Raw genomic sequence first — 17,546 nt, 5'->3', positions numbered from 1 at the left:
TTCCTGGCTACTTAATCCTTTCTCATATAAATACCCACTCCTGGAAGTGATTTCTAGAAGTCCTGTAGGCCTTTCAGTGCCTTGGCTTTGCCCTGCCCCCCCTGACCATTGCCTCTTGTGGGCATGAACATGGCCCACCCCACTGTGCTCCTGTGGGTGTGGGGGAGTCTCCAGGCCTTTGAACTTGTGGAGAAGGAGAATATTTTTCAGAGGACCCCTTGCCCCGCGTTTCTGATATTTGACAATGCAGCCTACCTGGCCGACATGAGCTTCGAGCTTCCCTGCCACTGCAAGCCTGAGGAGGTGTCTGCTGTGGTCTGGTACTATCAAAAGCACCTGGGCAGCCGCCACACCAAAGTGCTGACAGACTTCGACGGGCGGGTGCTGACAGAGGAATCCCAGGTGCGTGTGGGCAGCGACATGCTGGTTCGTTTCAGCATCCGCATGTTCAGCCTGTTGGTTTTCCGGGCCCAGCCTGAGGACTCGGGCTTGTATTTTTGTGGCACCCGCAAGGGGGACTACTTTTATGCCTATGATGTGGACATCCAGAGCAGTGAGGGAATGGTGGCCACCTTCAAGGACCAGGGCCAGGAGCCCATTCCAGATGAGCACCGCGGGAACCTCCACATCTTCACCACCTTCTGGGAGTGGACCCCTTGTGACCGCTGTGGGGTGCGTGGGGAGCAGTGGCGCATTGGCCTCTGCTACTTGCAGAGCCCAGATCTCTCCCCACGTTACCACAAGACACTGCCTGATGTGGTGTCCTGTGGTTCACAGGCTGTGCCCAGAAAGCTTCGGGCCCAGACCAGTGAGCATACACCCGAACTACTGGTTCAGAGCTGTGTGGTGCCCTGTGAGAAGAAGGTTCAGGACGGCCTGATGGCCATCTTCAGCTATGTGGCCAAGGTGGGCAGCCGGCCCTGGGTGCCTGAGGTCCCCATTCAGTTCCATGAGCAGAGGCTAGGCCATGGACTCATTATCTCCTGTCCTGGGTCCCGGCCCGAGCACGCTGTGGCCTGGGACAAGGACCACCAGTACCTCTACCGCACACAGTACCTGAAGGGCGTCAACAGGTCCATGAGAGTGTTCATCGACCACGGCAACCATCTCCACATCCGTTTCACCCAGCTGAGTGACCGGGGCATCTACTATTGCTGGCGGCAGGGGGTGCGGGTTGCAGGGTTCCGACTGGGTGTTGCATCTCGGGGCAGCTACCGGGTCTCATTCTCAGACCCGGAGACTCGCTTTGCTATGGAGCTCACCCTACTAGGCTACCTGTTCATCACGGCTGTCTTTGTCACCATTCACCTCTGTAGGTGCTGCTGTTACTTATTTCACTGTTGTCCCAACTTCTCCCCTTAGATCCCCCTTTTTTCCCCACCTCTGAAGACCAGCTGTGCTCAGATGTGTTTGTTAAATGATGCCGGATGCCTCTGGGTGGGCATCCCAGGCTGGGCTGTGTGGCAAGGGGGGTGTGGACAAATCTGTTAGTTACAACCTGCTCCTGGCAGGTGGAGAAGCCTGAGGCAGGTAGGAGATGGGGGGCTGAGGCCAGTATGGAAGTAGCTAGGGTGCACGTCTTCCAACTTCACGCTCAGAGAAGGAAGAAGTGAACCTAGTATTTATCAAATGGCCTTTTTGATGCTGGAACAGTGTTTGAGGTGCTTTATTTTCTTGTCTTGGAGGATTGCTAAATAGGCGCTGGTTGAATTAGGGGTAGCAGGGAGAGGAAGAGGGAGTGGGGGAGCCTCATATATGTTCTTGTCTCCACAATGGCAGGTTTGAGGGAAAAGGTAGAGACTCGTATAGGAGAAATGGGTGAGGAAAGTGGAGTTCAACATCAGGGTTTTTCCCAGGGCTGGGGACTGAGTGAGAAGAGGGGCAGGGGGCACCAGGGCTGCCATGGGGAGCATGGTTAGAGCTGGGATTTGTCATGTGCCTGCTGCTTGGGGGTTTGGGGTCCCAAGATGATCAGCAATAAGAAGCAAGTTGAGTCTTGCCCAAGGCTACTTCCTGCCCTCTCCCCCAGCCCCAGCCTCCCCTGAAAAGATCAGAGTCCACTCTGGGAAAGGCCACAGCAATTGTCTTTATTTACCTTAGTAAGTAAAGGCTGCAGTGGTACCCCGAGGGTTAGCAGCAGCAGGTGGCAGGAGGGAGTGAGGGGAAGGGCACCAGGTCTTGGAAAGAGGGAAGGACTCTCACTTTTCTGGCCTTGGAGGGGTGAGGAGGACCCTGGAGCGGACCCTCTCAGCCCTATTTGTGGGCACAGATAGTCCTGTGCCTGCCCCTCATCCCCAGTCTTCCCATGGAAAGCAGAGCACAAACCAGTCTTCATTCTGTTTGTGCCTCCATTCCCCAAACGATAAAATATAGTGCTACCTACAGTATGAGGGTACATTTTGCATTGGAGTAGGAGGGGAACCACAAGAGCCCTTGGGTTAGGAAAAAACAGCAGGTCACTGGAGGGTGGGAATTATCTGATGTAGGACAGTGGCTTCACCCAGCAGTGTTACTGGGGTTGGGAGGCAGCAGCTACAGTGGCTCAGAGGTCTGGGTGGGGGAATTATGCAGCAAGGAGGGAGGCTTTAAAATAGGAACAAAGTGTGCCTTGCCCCTGGGGACAGCAGCCCCTCTCTCTAGTGTCAGCATCTTCAAGAGGATGAATCACTTCCTTGATTCCCACGACCCAGAGGCCAAGTGTATCTGGTTGCCCATAACCCCCTACTCTGATGTCTAGCATCATCCTAACTGCCTCCTCTACCTTCTCCTCTTGCCTCCCCTCCAGCCTTATGGAGGGAGGATTCCTGGGCTTGACCTCTCTGTATCCAAGCTAGGGGCCAGGCAGCCCCCCTCTACTCCTTCCCAGCACCCCATCCCTCTCCACTTACACTATAGATCCTCCAAGTGCTGAGAATCAAGCTCCCACACGCCCATGGCATGCCCAAAGCATGCCCACATGTCAGCTCAGTGGGACTGAGACATTTGAATTGTCACTCAGGAGGCCCCTCTGGGATCTGGGCAGACCAGGCATTCTGTCTGGGGACTACTCCAAGTGGCAGGATGTCCCCACCCAGTCTCAGACTCCTCAGGGTCAGTCTAGAATAAGAAACCTCTGACCAGGGCTATCTTGCCTGTGGGGAGTTGCCCTTCCTGTCTGAGTCTCTGTTTTCCTCCAACAGCCTGAGGAAACTCTAAGGCCCACTTCCCAGATACCCCCAGGGACCTCCAGTGCTGGCAACAGTTGCCATGACAACAGGGATTAGGGCTATGGAGGGTGATTTATTGGGTCCCCTGACCTCAACTTCTTCCTCCCACAGTTCTAACCCAAGCTGCTGGCCACACCCCTTCAGACCACCCCTTTGGGTGGGGAGTGACTTGTTAGTTGGAGTTATTGGGTGCAGGGTAGGTGCCCTCTGGCAGGCCTAGTACCGATGGAGCCTAGAGCAGCAAGCTAGCATAGAGGTGGAGGGACGAGGGGAGCAGCTGGGGCAGGTGGGAACTCAGGTCTGGGGAAGTCAGCTATAGAGGAGGGGCAACAATCCCATCCGCTCAGACCCCTCAGGCTGTGTGGGACATGGACCACCAGGTGGGTCCTGCTTCACATCACCTCCTTGTGCTCCTGCTTGGATTCCTTAATGACCTGCAGGGTACAGAGAGAAGTGTACAACAGTTAGGGGCTCACACAGACACCAGGTCCACCACTGCTAGGCTATGCGACCTTGGAGAAATCCCCAGCTTTCCTGGGTCTTTCTTTTCTGTGATAGTAACCAGAACCCCCTCACACAGCTGCCAGGAAATGAGGGAACACTTGCAAGCATTTAGCACCATGCCTGGTCCATGATGAACTGATGTGGTAAGTTAGCTAGCTGCTGTCACTGGCGTGGCAAGGAGGGGCTATGCCAAATCCCCCCTTCCTGTTCCTCTGGCAGGTTCCTTTTATCAAGCTGGAAATTGAAAGCTGGGAGTGAAGGCTACTAACTTTATTTTCCTTTCTCTCTCTCCCCAGGCTAGAGTCTGAGGGCACCTGAGTCTGAGGGTACCTGAGTCTGAGGGTGAGACAGGGAGAAAGTCCAAATCAGGACTCCATCTGGTGGCCTAGACACCCAGGGTCCCTAGAACTGCCAGTGGAGGGGATTGGGAATTGAATTATATCCCGGTTCCTTCCCCTCTTCCAGAGCCTCCCTGGGAAGCTCTTCTGAGTAATTGAGAACCTTCTATGTGCCAGTTCAGGCTTTCTTCCAAAGTCTGGCCTCGAAAATTCCTGGAGGCAGCCAGAGCCTGATAGGGCCAGAATCTCAGATCTGACCTTACCTCTCCATCCCGCATCTCCACGGTCTTTACCACAATGTTCCTCTTGAGGTGGCCTTCTGACACGGACTTGGTGTCCAGGCTGGTTTCTGCAGTCATGGGGACAGGAGGCCCCTTGTTGGCTCTTGGGCCACTAAACATCCTCCCCCACTCCCAGCTTCCCTATGAAACCCACAGTTTTGGGAATTGAGTATGAAAGTCTGTCCAACCAGGCAGAGAGGGCTAGGCTCTTTCAAGGGGGCTGGAGACCCCCCAAGTTCCCACAGTGCTAGGCAAGACCTAGCTGTTCCAGCCAGTGCTTTGCTCACTTCCCTGGCCTGGCTGCATTTTGGTCCCTCTGCCAGCTCTGACCTGGCACCTGGCTTTCTGACAACCCAGTGCTGTGCCGAGGAAGGAACACACGGGCTTTGAAATCAGGTGGGCCAGAGCTCGAGTCTCAGCTCAGCCTCAAGGCTGTGAGCAAGGTAATTTACCTCTCCCAGCCTCAGTTTCCTAATCTGCAAAATGGGGGTGATGGTATCTACTTCTCTAGGTGGGAGCAAGGAGTCAGTTTACTGAAATAATACATGTTAAGTGCCTAGCACATACTAGTGCTCAATATACACGGGTCCCTTTCCTGTTCCCCTTCCCTTCTACTTCTCTCTGCCACTTCTCTGGTCCCTACTGACCCTTTACTGTTTGGCACTTGGCAGTATTACCTTGACCTGCTCTGCCTGGTTAAACTTCCGATGCTGAACTGAGCCCCAGGACATGCAGATCTAGGGTTCCTAGATTTCTAGAGCAGAATTTTTTTTTTCCCCTTAGATAAGAATCATGTGAGGGCCACATACAAGTAAGAAGTAATTTAGTTTCCCCCCCCCTCAGAGAGAAAAATATAATATGTCACTCTCACTAATATTTAAAATTAAGAGAAGGGAGCATAAAACTTTATTCACTCCAAGAGCAGCAGTCTAGGGGGAAATACTCCTCTGGGCTGAATCAGCACTGAGCTGAGCTGTGGAGCCTCAGGGACAGATGTATCGAGCAGAGAACCTGGCCACCAGGCACGGCAAAACCCAAGGGGCCCTCCCACTGATGGGGAAGAGGTGAGGCAGAGGCTGGCATTTGCTCAGAGGCCCCAGAGCATCTCGTCTGAGCACCAGAGGATATATCACTTTGAACACCAGCCAGCTCTGCTAGTTTAACCAACATTTACCCTGTGCCAGGTCCTGGGCTGGGCACTGAAGTTGCTGGGATAATGACACAAGCATGGCCCTTTAGGGAAACCCGAGAGGAGGGAGCCCAGGAGGGCAGGGCAAATGGGCCTGGTGAGGCTTGCTCCCTGTCAGGCTGAGAAATGCACCGTGTCAGAGGCAGGCTGCTAACCGAGAGCCGGCGGGGCTCCATTTACAATCTGGTGAGCCTGTATTGGTATAACTTGTATTGTGAGGCTTTTGAGATGTCTTGTGACCTTGTGACTTTCCCCTTCTTTGGTGCTTTTGCCCCCTGTAGTGACAAGCAGTTAAAAAAAACAAAAACAAAAACATAAAACACTTAGATGGGCAGAGCTTGCTCAGGGATCTGCAGACAGGACAGAGATGGAGACCTTCACCCAATTCTGCTGTAGGATGGGGTGGCAGGGTTAGGGAATGGGACACAGGGCAGAGCAGGACAGGAGCAGCTGCAAGCCCCACCTGGAATGCTCTGAGCTGCTGTGTTCTGGCTGGAAGCTCTGCGGTGAATTATGTAGGCCCCCAAGGAGAGCCCTGGACCGGACCCCTTTGCCCTGGTCCTCAGCCCCAGGCCAAAGCAGCTGCCCACACTGGGGGAGGGGGCAGGAATCCAACACCTTGCCCACAAGGCCCTGCTGTACTGACCTCGGATCTGCAAGTTGGAGAAGGTCTGCACGGGAATGGTGATGCTGAAAGATAGCAAAGGTGGAAGAGTGACCGGGCTGTCCAAGGACATCCTTGGGGCCAGGTCCCGGTCTAGGGTTATCAGGACAGCCTCCAAGCTCTTCTCTTTGCCAGGAAGAGCTGAGCCCATCTCCTGGCTTTCCCCAGCAGCCTACATGCTCCCTGGGGCTCCAAGAGTCTGCAAGGGGCTTGGGTGTTGTCTGCCAGAGGCACATCTCTGTTTGAAAGAGTGGAGGCCTGGAGGATGGCAGAGGGGGAGAGGAAGTGGTGAAGAAAGTTCTGAGGAGGCAAAAGAGAGGGTCAGGGGAAAAGTCCAATCTTCATTGGGAGGGTGGGGAGTAAGCCTCTTAGTTTGGGGGAGGTAACCCAAGTCCTCACCCTATGACCTCACCGACACCAACTGAATGGAATCCATTAATTCATTCACCAAACATTTATGAGTACCTACTGGGCACTGGGATAGGAGGGGGCACAACACAAACTGAATACGACAGTCCCTGATGGAAGCAAGGAGACTCCAGGGAGGGGCAGCAGGGAGGACAGCCCTCCCCAACCACGCCCCTGGTGGCCTCTCACCGGTTCTCCTCGCCCTCCAGCAGCTTCCTGTAGGTGGCGATCTCAATGTCCAGGGCCAGCTTGACATTCAGCAGGTCCTGGTACTCCTGCAGATGGCGGGCCATCTCATCTTTGAGGTTCTGTCCCTCCTCCTCCAGCCGGGCTAGTGCCTCCTGGTAACTCGCCGCCTCCCTCGCATGGCGCTCCTCCTGCTCCCGCATCTGCCTCTCCAGGGACTCGTTCTGCAGGGTGGAGCCGGCAGGTGCCTCGGGAAGGGATCACTGCCCGCCCCCCCTGATCCCCAGCCTCCCCTGTGGCTCCCCGCCCAGTAAGTGTGCAGCGCCCCTGCCCTCCGTCCTGTCCCCGCCCCTGGCTGGCAGGTCCCCCAGGCTCAGGCTGGCGCACCAGCATCTGCCCCGCTGCGGCCCTGCCCGCGCTCACTGTGCCGCGCAAGGACTCCAGGTCGCAGGTCAAGGTCTGCAGCTGGCGACGGTAGTCGTTGGCCTCGTGCTTGGCCTGGCGGAGCAGCTCGGCGTTGCGGGCAGCGGCGTCGGTCAGGTCCGCGAACTAGGGCGGAGAGCACTAGTTCTCTGTGGAGAACTGTCGAGGAAGCTGTGCGGGCTGGTGGGTCTCTGGGAATTCAGGGAGATGGCCAGGACCCCAGGCTTGGTGTCCAGGTCTCCCCGGGACTCCGGCCCTGGGTGGGATTATTCCCAGTGACCGTGACCCATGAACAGAAGGCTCAGAAGGCCTCTGCTAGGGCTCCGGCAACTAGCACAGTGCCTGGGCAGGGAGTGAAGAAACCAATGGTGCTGGCAGCGGAATCCAGAAACTCCTGTGCTGGCAGCCTTCCAGGAGTCTGAACCGAACCCCCCCCCTCCCCACCGTGGACAGGGGTTTCTGGTGAGCAGTACCCTGGGTTCTAAAAGTCCTTTCTCCCCCTAGCTGGCAGTGAAGCTCTCATGGCTCCATCAGGCCTTGACCTTCTCAGAACCATCACTGGCTTCTGCCACTCACACTCCTTAGCTCGGATGCTGGGCTGGCATCTCTGGGCCCCTGCCTCTCTGTGCTTTCTTACCCTCGGAATGCTCCTCCCCTCTTCTTTTCATGTTCTTTGGCTGCCAGTCTTTCCTAGCCCAAATGCCCTCCCTTCTATGGTATGTTCCCCATGTTGCATATAAGCTGCCCAGCAGGTGTTCTCTCTAGACATCATATTTGGGTGCACATCACATCTCCCTGGTTTGACAGGTCTCTGTATCCTGGGCAGTGCTGACATGCAGTGGATGCCCAGTGACTCAGGATACAGACAACAGAGGCATCAAGAACGCAGGCTCCCAAGTGTGATGGCTAGGGTTAGACATCCAGCTCTACCACTTAGGAACTGTGTGACTTTGGTCAAACTAGTTAACCTCTCTGGACTTCAGTTCTCTCATCTGTCGAGGAACACTACTTTCTTTGTAGTAAGATAATGTATGCAAAGCACAGGGCCTGGCATACAATGTTGGCTAATAATAGTAATAATAACAATAATAATGATAGTAATAGTAATAAGTACTTATTGGAGGAGCACATGGGGAACGCAGTTGGTTTAGCATCCGACTCCTGGTTTCAGCTCAGGTCATGATCTCAGGGTCATGAGATCCAGCCCTGTGTGGGGCTCTGCACTCAGCCTGGAGTTTGCCTGAGATTCTTCCTCCCTCCCTCCCCCTCTGCTCCTCCCCCTACTCACACTCTCTCTCAAATAAAATCTTTTTTAAAAAGTACTTATTGCAAGTAATGGTGACTGTGTGACCCTGGGCAAGCCCCCTCATTTCTCTGGTGAAGGTCAATGACCTGGAGAGGATCCTCTCCTAGCTTCCCCCACCCTTATTCCCTGATTCTCTTGTATAGAGCCAGTAGGGCTCCCTGGAGGAAGCAGCCTGGCCCACAGTCAGCGCTACCTTGGACCGGTACCATTCCTCTGCCTCATGCATGTTGCTGGATGCCATGGCCTCGTACTGCGTACGGATTTCTCTTAGGGCTGCTGTGAGGTCCGGTTTGGCCACATCCAGCTCCACATGGACCTGCTGCCGGGCCAGCTGCTCCTGGAGCTCCTGCACCTCCTGGCCAGGAGAGAAGGGATGCCAGGGCTTGGGGCCTAGGCTGCAACTGGCATTTCCCCACAATATCATGCCCTTGCCTGCCTGCCCCTTGGACATTGATGTTAGCTAAGGGAAATTGGGCAGTCCTATTAGAGGAAGTGGCATGGCCCAGGCCAGGGGAGGCAGAGGGTAGTTTGGGGGCCTCATGGTGTCCTCCTCCCAGGTTCCACCAGGCAGGAGCACTGAAAGTGTGCCTGTGTTCTTATGGAGAGCAACTGAGTCCCTGTGGTGTGGGTGTGTCTGCAGGGTCCCAGGTTCCATGGCATCATAGATTATGAATCTATAATCTGAAGTCAGATCTCAGTGGTGTCTTTTTAAAATGAGTGGCTCGGGCAGCCCTGGTGGCGCAGCGGTTTAGCGCCGCTTGCAGCCCGGGGTGTGATCCTGGAGACCCTGGATCAAGTCCCACATCAGGCTCTCTGTATGATGCCTGCTTCTCCCTCTGCCTGTGTCTCTACCTCTCTTGCGCCCTCTCTGAATAAATAAATCTTAAAAATAAATAAATAAATAAAATAAATAAATAAATAAAAATAAAATGAGTGGCTCGCATTTAAATGGAGACAGGTGGCAGTGGGGGTGATGTCAGAGAGACTATGTGACCTCAGCAAGTCACATATCTGGGCTTCGGCGTCCTCCTCTGTGAAAAGGAAATAATACCGGAAGGGTTCCTATCACACAGGGCTGTTGTGAAATAAAAAATGGGGTGGGGCACCTGGGTGGCTCAGTGGTTGAGCGTCTGCCTTTGGCTCAGGTCTTAATCCTGGGGTCCTGGAATCGAGTCCCACATCATGCTCCCCATAGGGAACCTGCCTCTCCCTTTGCCTATGTCTCTGCCTCTCTATGTCTCTCATGAAGAAATAAAATCTTTAAAAAAAAGGAGGGGGGGGCAACAAGTTCTGTTATAATTCTTAGTAAGTGGTGTGTGTCTATGGATTTCATCAGGGGCTAAGGATGCTCTCTTATCTCTCTGTCTGTCTCCCCTATGCTTATTTTCTTTCTGTCTGTCTCTGTCTCTCTATCCATTTCAATCTCTCTGAGGGCCTTACCTCATCGTGGATCTTCCTCAAAAACCGGATTTCCTCCTCTAGAGACTCAATCTTCCTCTCCAGATCCAGACGGGCTAAGGTGGCTTCATCTGCCTCCTGGAGCAGGGAGGGACGAAAGGCTGCTCTGACCCCAGACTCCTTCTCCCCACTCCCATGTCTTGTCTGGTCCCTCCTTCTGTGGCTGGGGAGAGCAGCACATTGCTCTGGAGGGCTGGGCTTAGGGGCTGTGTGAGTGAGCTGCCATCAACTCTTTACCCCCCTCCCCCATCCCTCCCCTCCACCCCCCTCACCTGTCGATAACTGGCCAGGTTGTTCTCAGCCTCCAGCCTCAGGTTGGTTTCATCCTGGAACCTGGGGTAGGGGGACACATTCCCGGGTGTCTGCCCCAATCTCCCTGGAGGTGGCTGCCAGAGAGACCCCCACCCCTACCCCTAGGCCCAGTGGAATGACAGGAGGAGTGAAGGGCAGAGGGTCCCAGACAGAGCCTTGGCCAGGAGGGTGAGCAGATAAGGGCCTGTGCTTTAACTCATTACTAAAGTGCTTTATCAAGGTTGGTGCACCTGCTCCTGCTCACACAGGCACTTTCACCAACATACACTCACTGCTGCATGCACACTCATCTTCCTGTACTTGAGGGCACACATGCCTGCCCTGCCAGCTCAGCAAAACGCCACGTCCCTGGGGTTTCCTCTGACCTTTGGAAATAGGTTTATTAGAATCTCTACTTCACAGCACTGCAAGCTAAAGTGGCTTGACCAGGATCATAAGCTGGTGACAGGCAGTATCACCTGTGTTTCCAAGCCAGGCTCACCTGCTCTTTTCCTCACCTCCTCCTTTGCCCCAGAGCCCCGTCCTCCTAGTGAACACCAATCTTCCCTTCCCATTTCTCCACTCCACGGGCTCTGCAAGGGCACCAGGCCCAGCGGCAGCGAATGAAACATGAAGACCCTGCCTATGGGGGTCCCTGACTGTTCCCACATGGCTTTCCCCAAAGGGGAGGTGCTGAGAGCACCGTGGCTCCTCTGCAAGAGGTCTTTGGGAGTCAGATCCTTGGGACTCGGCCTCCTCCCAGTCCCTCTCATCTTGGGGAGCAAGGACAGCCCTCCCCTCCCGGAGATGGGTAAACAGAGGAGCCAAGGATCACAGAGTCAGAGGCTCCGCCTGAGGTCCTGGGCCTGCGAGGGGCGGGCGTCTTCCCTGCTCCGGAGGTCCCTCACCCCGGGCCCCCTCCTCACTTCTGCCTCAGGGTGCCCAGGTCCTGTGCCAGATTGTCTCTCTCGACCTCCAGCCGGGCGCTGTTGGCAGTGAGTTGGTCTAGCCGCAGCCTTAGCTCTCGCAGCTCGGCCTGGTAGACGTCGGCCAGCTTGGTGGGCTCCTTGGCCCGCAGTTGGTTCAGCTCAGCAGCCAGAGCCTTGTTCTGCTGTTCCAGGAAGCGCACCTTCTCGATGTAGCTGGCAAAGCGGTCGTTGAGCTCCATCATCTCGGCGCGCTCGCTGGCCCGTGTCTCCTTGAAGCCGGCGTTGAGCGCCGCGGCCAGCGAGAAGTCCACCCGGGTTGGCGGCAGCGGCATCCGAGCCACGGAGGGGCGGGGGCCCGGCCCCAGACGGCGGCCGGAGCCCGGGCCTCCCCCCGCCATGTCCCACGAGGAGACGTAGACGTAGGAGCGGCGAGCGGCCGAGGCGACCCGTCTCCTCTCCATGCTGGCCCTGCCCGCTCCCGGGAAGTGAGGGCTTTATGGAGGCGAGGGCTTGCCTGGCACGGCCCCGGCTGCCCCTGGCAACGCCCCCTGGCATGGCCTGAGGGGGAGGGGCTGGGCCGCAGCTCCGGGGGGGCTCCTCTCACCCCACCGAGGTCACTGTGCCCAGGGGCTGGGCCTCGTGGGCACGCCAACCCCAGCCGGGTCACAGACAGAGGTGCTGGTGGGCGATGCCTGGGGCCTGATGCTCCATCTGCGGCCCTGACCACTTAGGCAAGGAGGCCCTTTCTCTGGGAAGTTGGGCCAAGAAAGGGCTGGATTAGATGACCTCTGACCCGCTTTCCACCGCTTTCCACCTCTTAGATCCCATAAAGCAGGCCTTCCCGGCTCAGCACTCCTCCTAGTGCCTGCTAAGTGCTGGAATTTGCGAACAGCAAATGTGTTCCATACTCTCAAGAAGCAGCCCGTGTTACAGTGCTGAGCCCCGATCCTAGTGGACTGTTGGACTTCTCTGCTCTGAACATAGGCGTCCTGCATTCCTGCTTTCTCCCCCTTCCCCGGAGGTCTGGGGCTGTGGGCTGGAACTGGATACCAGCCCTTTGTCTAGAGGGTCATTTGAGGCCTCTGTCCAGCAGGGGGTGGGGGGTGAAGGAAGGGACATAGAAGTTTTGAAGGGGCAAGAAGGGCAGGTGTTGGACTCCCTGGCCTTCTCCCTGGACCACACTTAAGCCCCTGCCTCTGTCCCACCAAGTTCACTTCCCCTGTGCCTGGCCTCTCTGTACCCCTGCCTAGAGCCCGGTCTAGACAGCTGCACAAAGCAGTTATAGATGAGCTGGCTGTCCCAGCTCCCATCTTTGTTGCTCCATCCCCCAGTTTCCCCACCACCCCTCACCTCACTTTCACACTGGAGATTTATATCCTTTGAGTTCCCACACATCAGGCTGAGAGGATGGGAAACGCCTCTGGGGATGGGTCATTTTGGGAACCCAGGAGCCACTGGGTCCATATTAGGAGCCCAGGCTGGCGTCTTGTAGCCTGACACTTCAGATCCATCCACCCTTCTCTTCTGATCCCATGGGGCCAGAGCCTCACCCAGGCCCCTCACCCATCTGTGTCCTTGGATTTCTGGGAAGCCTTCCTCTCCCCGCCCCACTGAGGCCAATGCCTGGGCCTCTGATCCCTTCTCCTGGACACTTGCTGAATAGAGCCTTGTTTTCCACCACTGGTCAGGGCGCCACATGGAGAGGGCAGCCCCCGAGGGGCTGTGCTGTTTTTATCCCAAGATGCCAGGCTGTTAGGCAGAGTACAGCCCAAGCCCCCAGCTCAAAGAGCTTCTCGGAAGCATCTGAGGGGGCCCCGGGGGCAGTGGGGAGCAGGCTCTGTGCCCACCCCCGACCATTGTGTCTGTGCCAAGGTGAGTCATTCAGTGGGCACAAGGCAAAGGCCCTGGTAGGGGGGCGGGGGCCAGCCCAGCACTGCAGACAAGGCCTGGCTGCTTGCCCCCTCCCCAGCTCCCAGAGCCAGCTCACACCCCTGAGCTCCAGGCAGGGCAATGCCTCTTACCCCACGCTGGGGAGATACTTGCCACTTGGGCATGTTATGGGCTGCCTGCCTATGTTTTTCCCTGTGAGTCCCAGCACAGAGAGGAAAGGTGAGGGTCCCTAAGTCTTCAGCCACACCTGACGCTGGAACCTGAGCAGTAACAAGTGGAGGGGACTTCTGGGGGAGGGGATGCCCTGTGACTTTTGATCTTGTTGTGGCTCAAGGAGCTGGGAAATGTCAGAGGCATTAAAGGAAGAACAAGATGGGATAAACCCTCTTTGCAACTACTCTCTGTAACTGGGAGGGGGTGTCCTAGCTCTTGGGGCAAGTCACAGTATGCAGCCTTCTCTCTTTGTTCTGGTGAAATCTAGTTGAAATGAGTGTAAAGCAGTCTTGAGGGGAAAAGATGGAACAAGAGCAGGAAGGGCTTGCCAGTGACTCAGTGACTTGTTGTGTGTGTGTGTGTGTGTATGTGTGTGTGTGACCCAGGCTTATATCAATAGCAGTAGCAGAGAGCCCCCTCGCCCCCGCCCTTTAGCCGTTTCAGCCACTTCCCTGGACCTGCTGCTCCGTCTTCAACCTCCATCTGACCCAGACCCATTCCCTACCCTCACTCCTTAACTGTCCAAAGATGTCCACACAAGAACCTGAGAGGTAGACAGACATGGTTGTGGTTGTTTGCCAAGCTTTCATTATTTTATTTTTTAAAAGATTTTATTTATTTATTCATGAGAATACACAGAGAGGAGAGAAAGAGGCAGAGACACAGGCAGAGGGAGAAGCAGGCTCCATGCAGGGAGCCCGACATGGGACTCGATCCTGAGTCTCCAGGATCACGCCCTGGCCTGAAGGCGGCGCTAAACCGCTGGGCCACCCAGGCTGCCCCAAACTTTCATTATTTTATATTACACTTTCATGGTAGGAAAATCAGAAAATATAGATAAGCAAAACGAAAAAATTTAATTAGCCACGATTTTGCCACCTGGAGATAAACACTACCAGATTTCCCCCCATATATATAAATTCTTTTTTTTTAACCAGTGGGCTCATGCTGTACAAATTATTTTGTAATTTGTTTTTTTTTTTTACTCAGCAATATGTTGTGAACATCTTTCCATATCAATAAATATTTATCTACATCATCATTTTAACAGCTGCATGGTTTTCCACTGTATGCATTAATTTACCCAAGCCCTATTGTTAGACACACAGTTGTCCCCCCCTCTCCCTCGACTCCCTCCCTCCCTTTCTCTCTCTCTCTCTCTGTTCTAGATTACACTATGCTGCATAGTTGCCCCAGGCAGATGCAGTTCCCAGCCTCCACGACTACTTCCATCCTCCTGGCCTGGCTCAGGCCCCATCTATTTCCTTCTTCTCCTGCTTCCCTAATCTAAGGGCCTCAACCTCCAAAGTCTCAAGCCAATTCCTAGACTGACTTCTGCATAAATAGCAGAAAGCTCCTGGCCTTGGAGAGAGGATGCCTGGATGCCTCTACTCAGGGCCTTGAGTCAAGCCATGCCCTGCTTCCAGCCGAGGTGGGGACAGGATGGTCTCTCACCCCTATGCCCCTCCCCTGCATCAGAATTGGCCAGGATGCCCTCCTGCTTCCTGGAACAGATCTGTACCGCACGTAGCTTCAACCCACCCGCAAGGGTGGCCAGCATTTTCTAAATTTTCCAGCCTCTAATTCAAACCACTAGCTTGCTGCCCACCGGCTCCCCTTATGCCCTGGTCTCATTCCCAGTGCCTGGCACATCATGGTGGTCCACAAGCATGGGTGGGCTGAAGAGAACTTGGGTCTCTCTGGTGGACTCCTTGGCTACTACTGAGCCCATTCATCCCCCATGGTCCCCTTCCCTAAGGAAGGGAAGTAGGCCCTGGTGGCCACTAGATGGCAGTGCTCAGCTGCCCAGGTTAGAGCTGCCTCGTGTCCGCAGGGAGAAAGCAGGTCTCACAGCTGCAGGGAGGCATTCTAAAACCCAAATTTCTCTCACCTAGAGGGATCTAGACTTATTATCTAGAGTTGCTTCTAACTGCTATGACAGTGCCCTCTGGAGGCAAGCAGGGCCATGGCCATTCAATAGTTATATGATCTTGGGCGACTTCAGGAACTTTCTCTGAGTTTTCATTTCTACACCTGTAAAATGGGGACACAAAACACTTGCTTACAAGGTAGTGCTGAGGATAAATTCAGTGAAAGCTGGACACAGGAGTTGCTCAACAAATCACAGCTTCAATTTAATAACACTTACCTGGTGTTTTACCTATTTCTGTGTTAGCGATAGGGTGGTCCTGGAGGGGTATGTGCTGGGCCTGCCAGGAGGCACTGCAGGGTCTTGTTGACTCCTCCAGGGGTGGTCAGGGAACAGTGTATAGGTACCTCCCCAGGATGGTTACCTGGAAGTGTGGTAGGGATGCAGGTTGGCAGCTGCCAGTGGAGAGAAGTTGGGAAGCAGCATCATTTGCCCCTAGACCACTAGTGGTTTGTGGCTTTGGGTCTGCCAGGAAACACACGGGAGTCATCTCTACCTGCTCCAGGGGAGCCTCAGAGTAGAGGCTTGTTACCCAGCCTGCTTTCTCACCTCCTTGACTCCCCCCTGGGACTCTCTGTCCCTCCACCCTTGCCTTTCCCCAGCCAGAGACTGGAGGCCCACAATTCCATCAGTTTGAGAAGCTCTTGGTGTGTTAACACTGTTCCATGGCAGTGAGTCTCCCCTGCAACCTCAGCCTGAGGCTTCCCAAGGAGAGGGACCCCCGTGGATAGGGACTTTCTGATGTTAGGATCTATGTCTTCCCATCAGAATGGAGTCTCCCTAGGATAGGGTTCCTCAGGACACTCTCTTTTCTTCTGAGGGAGCCCCCATGATGCAAGCACCCATGGTCTGCTCTCAGATGGGAGCTCCTCGAGGGCAGGGGCTTCCTCCCCCTTCCATGTGGGAGGAGGGCTGCCTTGGGCCAGGGGTGGCTCCTTCTGCCACCTGTCAGCCTCTGTGGAACTGGCTCGGCTGGTGAGCAGTGCCCAGCTCCTGTGGCTATAGGAGGGTTCCTGGATGAACCCCCAGACTCCTTCACCTTTCTTTTCCCTGGCCTCTTGTCAGCATGTTGTCGGAGGCATAAGCTCCCTTACCTCCACAGCCTCAGGGGCCAGGCTGCTGCATTGGGGTTAATAAGCTTGGACCTGTTCTCTCCAGCCCCCTCCCCCAACCCTCTTGGGCGCTCCAGCCTACCCCCTACTTTCCAGCCTCTAACCCCGAGACCTGCTTTTTAATTGCTTTCCCTGATCTGTTCTGCTCCCTGCTCCCCTCCATCCCCCTGTCTGACTGCGTCCCTCTGGGAGGGCGAGAGGTGGGGGCCAGATGTGTCCCTGGTGGGAGGAGAGGGCTGGCTGGCGGGCAGCCTGTTATTTCCAATCCAGTGGTCCTCCAAATGGACAGGATGAGCCAGGGAACAGGGGTGGAAGGGCTGCGGCTGATCTGGGGGGAGTTGGGGGACTGGCACTTAGGAAGAGCTGGAAAACACAGCCATGGTCTCCAGGACCCCGGGGGTGACTCTGGTCCCTTCCTCCCCCCACAGCCTCAATCCCAAGCCCTCCGAGGTCCCTCATCACTAAAGAACCATGGAGGAGGGGAAGACAACCATAAACTAGACTCTGCCTGGGAACCAGGATCCCCCAAACTTACCTAAAAGCCAGAGGGATGTTCCTTGGAAAACCTGGAGACAGATGAACAGGGGTGTGAGAAGGAGGACTCTTTTTTTTTTAATTTTTTAAATTTATTATTTATGATAGTCACAGAGAGAGAGAGAGAGAGAGAGAGAGAGAGGCAGAGACACAGGCTCCATGCACCGGGAGCCCGACGTGGGACCCGACCCCGGGTCCCCAGGATCGCACCCCGGGCCAAAGGCAGGCGCCAAGCCGCTGCGCCACCCAGGGATCCCCCAAGGAGGACTCTTGACTTAGCAGCTGCCAAGGGGAACTTGGTGGTGTCAGAGCCCCCCCACCCCAGTGGGAGCCAAGCAGATAGCTGGGGTGGGAGGACCCAGAAGAGAGAGTCCAGTCCCCTCCCCTTGACAGGTCCCAACACCGAAGGAGGTTTGGGCTTCCACTCAGGTGACAGGGACAGGACATCCTGACTCCCTCCGTGAAGGGACAATATCTTGCTCTCTGTGTCTGCAGCTCCTGGCACTGAGCCTGCTCCTCTGGACTGGGCAGGACTTTGTACCCCAGGGTGGGGCCCAGGCACGAGCTTCAGGCCTGAGGTGGGCATGGAGATGAATCCAAAGGACCCACAAAGGGAGCATTTCTGAACTCCCAGAAGTGGAGTGAGGGACTCTGTGCAGACCCCCAACATGGGCAAGGCCTGGT

At 55.4% G+C, this 17,546-nt stretch overlaps 2 protein-coding genes across 4 annotated transcripts; one reads left to right on the top strand and one right to left on the bottom strand.

Moving 5' to 3' along the window:
• The first annotated feature begins 98 nt into the window (after window positions 1-98).
• Window positions 99-2,601, top strand: FAM187A (family with sequence similarity 187 member A). Its single transcript, XM_038547078.1, has one exon. It carries the CDS (start codon window positions 124-126, stop codon window positions 1,360-1,362), a length of 1,239 nt encoding a protein of 412 aa, XP_038403006.1. The 5' UTR covers window positions 99-123; the 3' UTR covers window positions 1,363-2,601.
• On the bottom strand, window positions 2,064-11,670 carry GFAP (glial fibrillary acidic protein). Of its 3 annotated transcripts, XM_038547076.1 has the most exons (10): window positions 11,181-11,670; window positions 10,236-10,296; window positions 9,946-10,041; window positions 8,699-8,860; window positions 7,200-7,325; window positions 6,780-7,000; window positions 6,165-6,208; window positions 5,674-5,793; window positions 4,312-4,397; window positions 2,064-3,640 (listed from the first exon to the last, which is right to left on the bottom strand). In XM_038547076.1, exons 1-10 carry the CDS (start codon window positions 11,642-11,644, stop codon window positions 3,599-3,601), a joined length of 1,422 nt encoding a protein of 473 aa, XP_038403004.1. In that variant the 5' UTR covers window positions 11,645-11,670; the 3' UTR covers window positions 2,064-3,598. The 3 variants fall into 3 exon arrangements, with proteins under 3 accessions (XP_038403004.1, XP_038403005.1, XP_038403003.1); XM_038547077.1 differs by lacking the exon at window positions 5,674-5,793; XM_038547075.1 differs by lacking the exons at window positions 2,064-3,640; window positions 4,312-4,397; window positions 5,674-5,793 and having other exon boundaries at window positions 5,881-6,208.
• Between the last annotated feature and the right edge of the window lie 5,876 nt (window positions 11,671-17,546).

This window comes from Canis lupus, chromosome 9 (genome assembly GCF_011100685.1).
Source record: "Canis lupus familiaris isolate Mischka breed German Shepherd chromosome 9, alternate assembly UU_Cfam_GSD_1.0, whole genome shotgun sequence".
Classification (NCBI taxonomy): Eukaryota; Metazoa; Chordata; class Mammalia; order Carnivora; family Canidae; genus Canis; species Canis lupus.
Note: the sequence above shows the minus strand (reverse complement) of the source record. Positions and strands in the feature narration are given on the sequence as shown.

Coding starts and splice junctions, on each gene's coding strand:
- FAM187A (XM_038547078.1), top strand. CDS start 124: ATGAACATGGCCCACCCCACTGTGCTCCTGTGGGTGTGGGGGAGTCTC.
- GFAP (XM_038547075.1), bottom strand. CDS start 11,644: ATGGAGAGGAGACGGGTCGCCTCGGCCGCTCGCCGCTCCTACGTCTAC. Junction 7,001..7,199: donor TGGAGTCCTTGCGCGGCACA/GTGAGCGCGGGC, acceptor TCCACCCTGCAG/AACGAGTCCCTGGAGAGGCA. Junction 6,209..6,779: donor CTGGAGGGCGAGGAGAACCG/GTGAGAGGCCAC, acceptor GCTATCTTTCAG/CATCACCATTCCCGTGCAGA.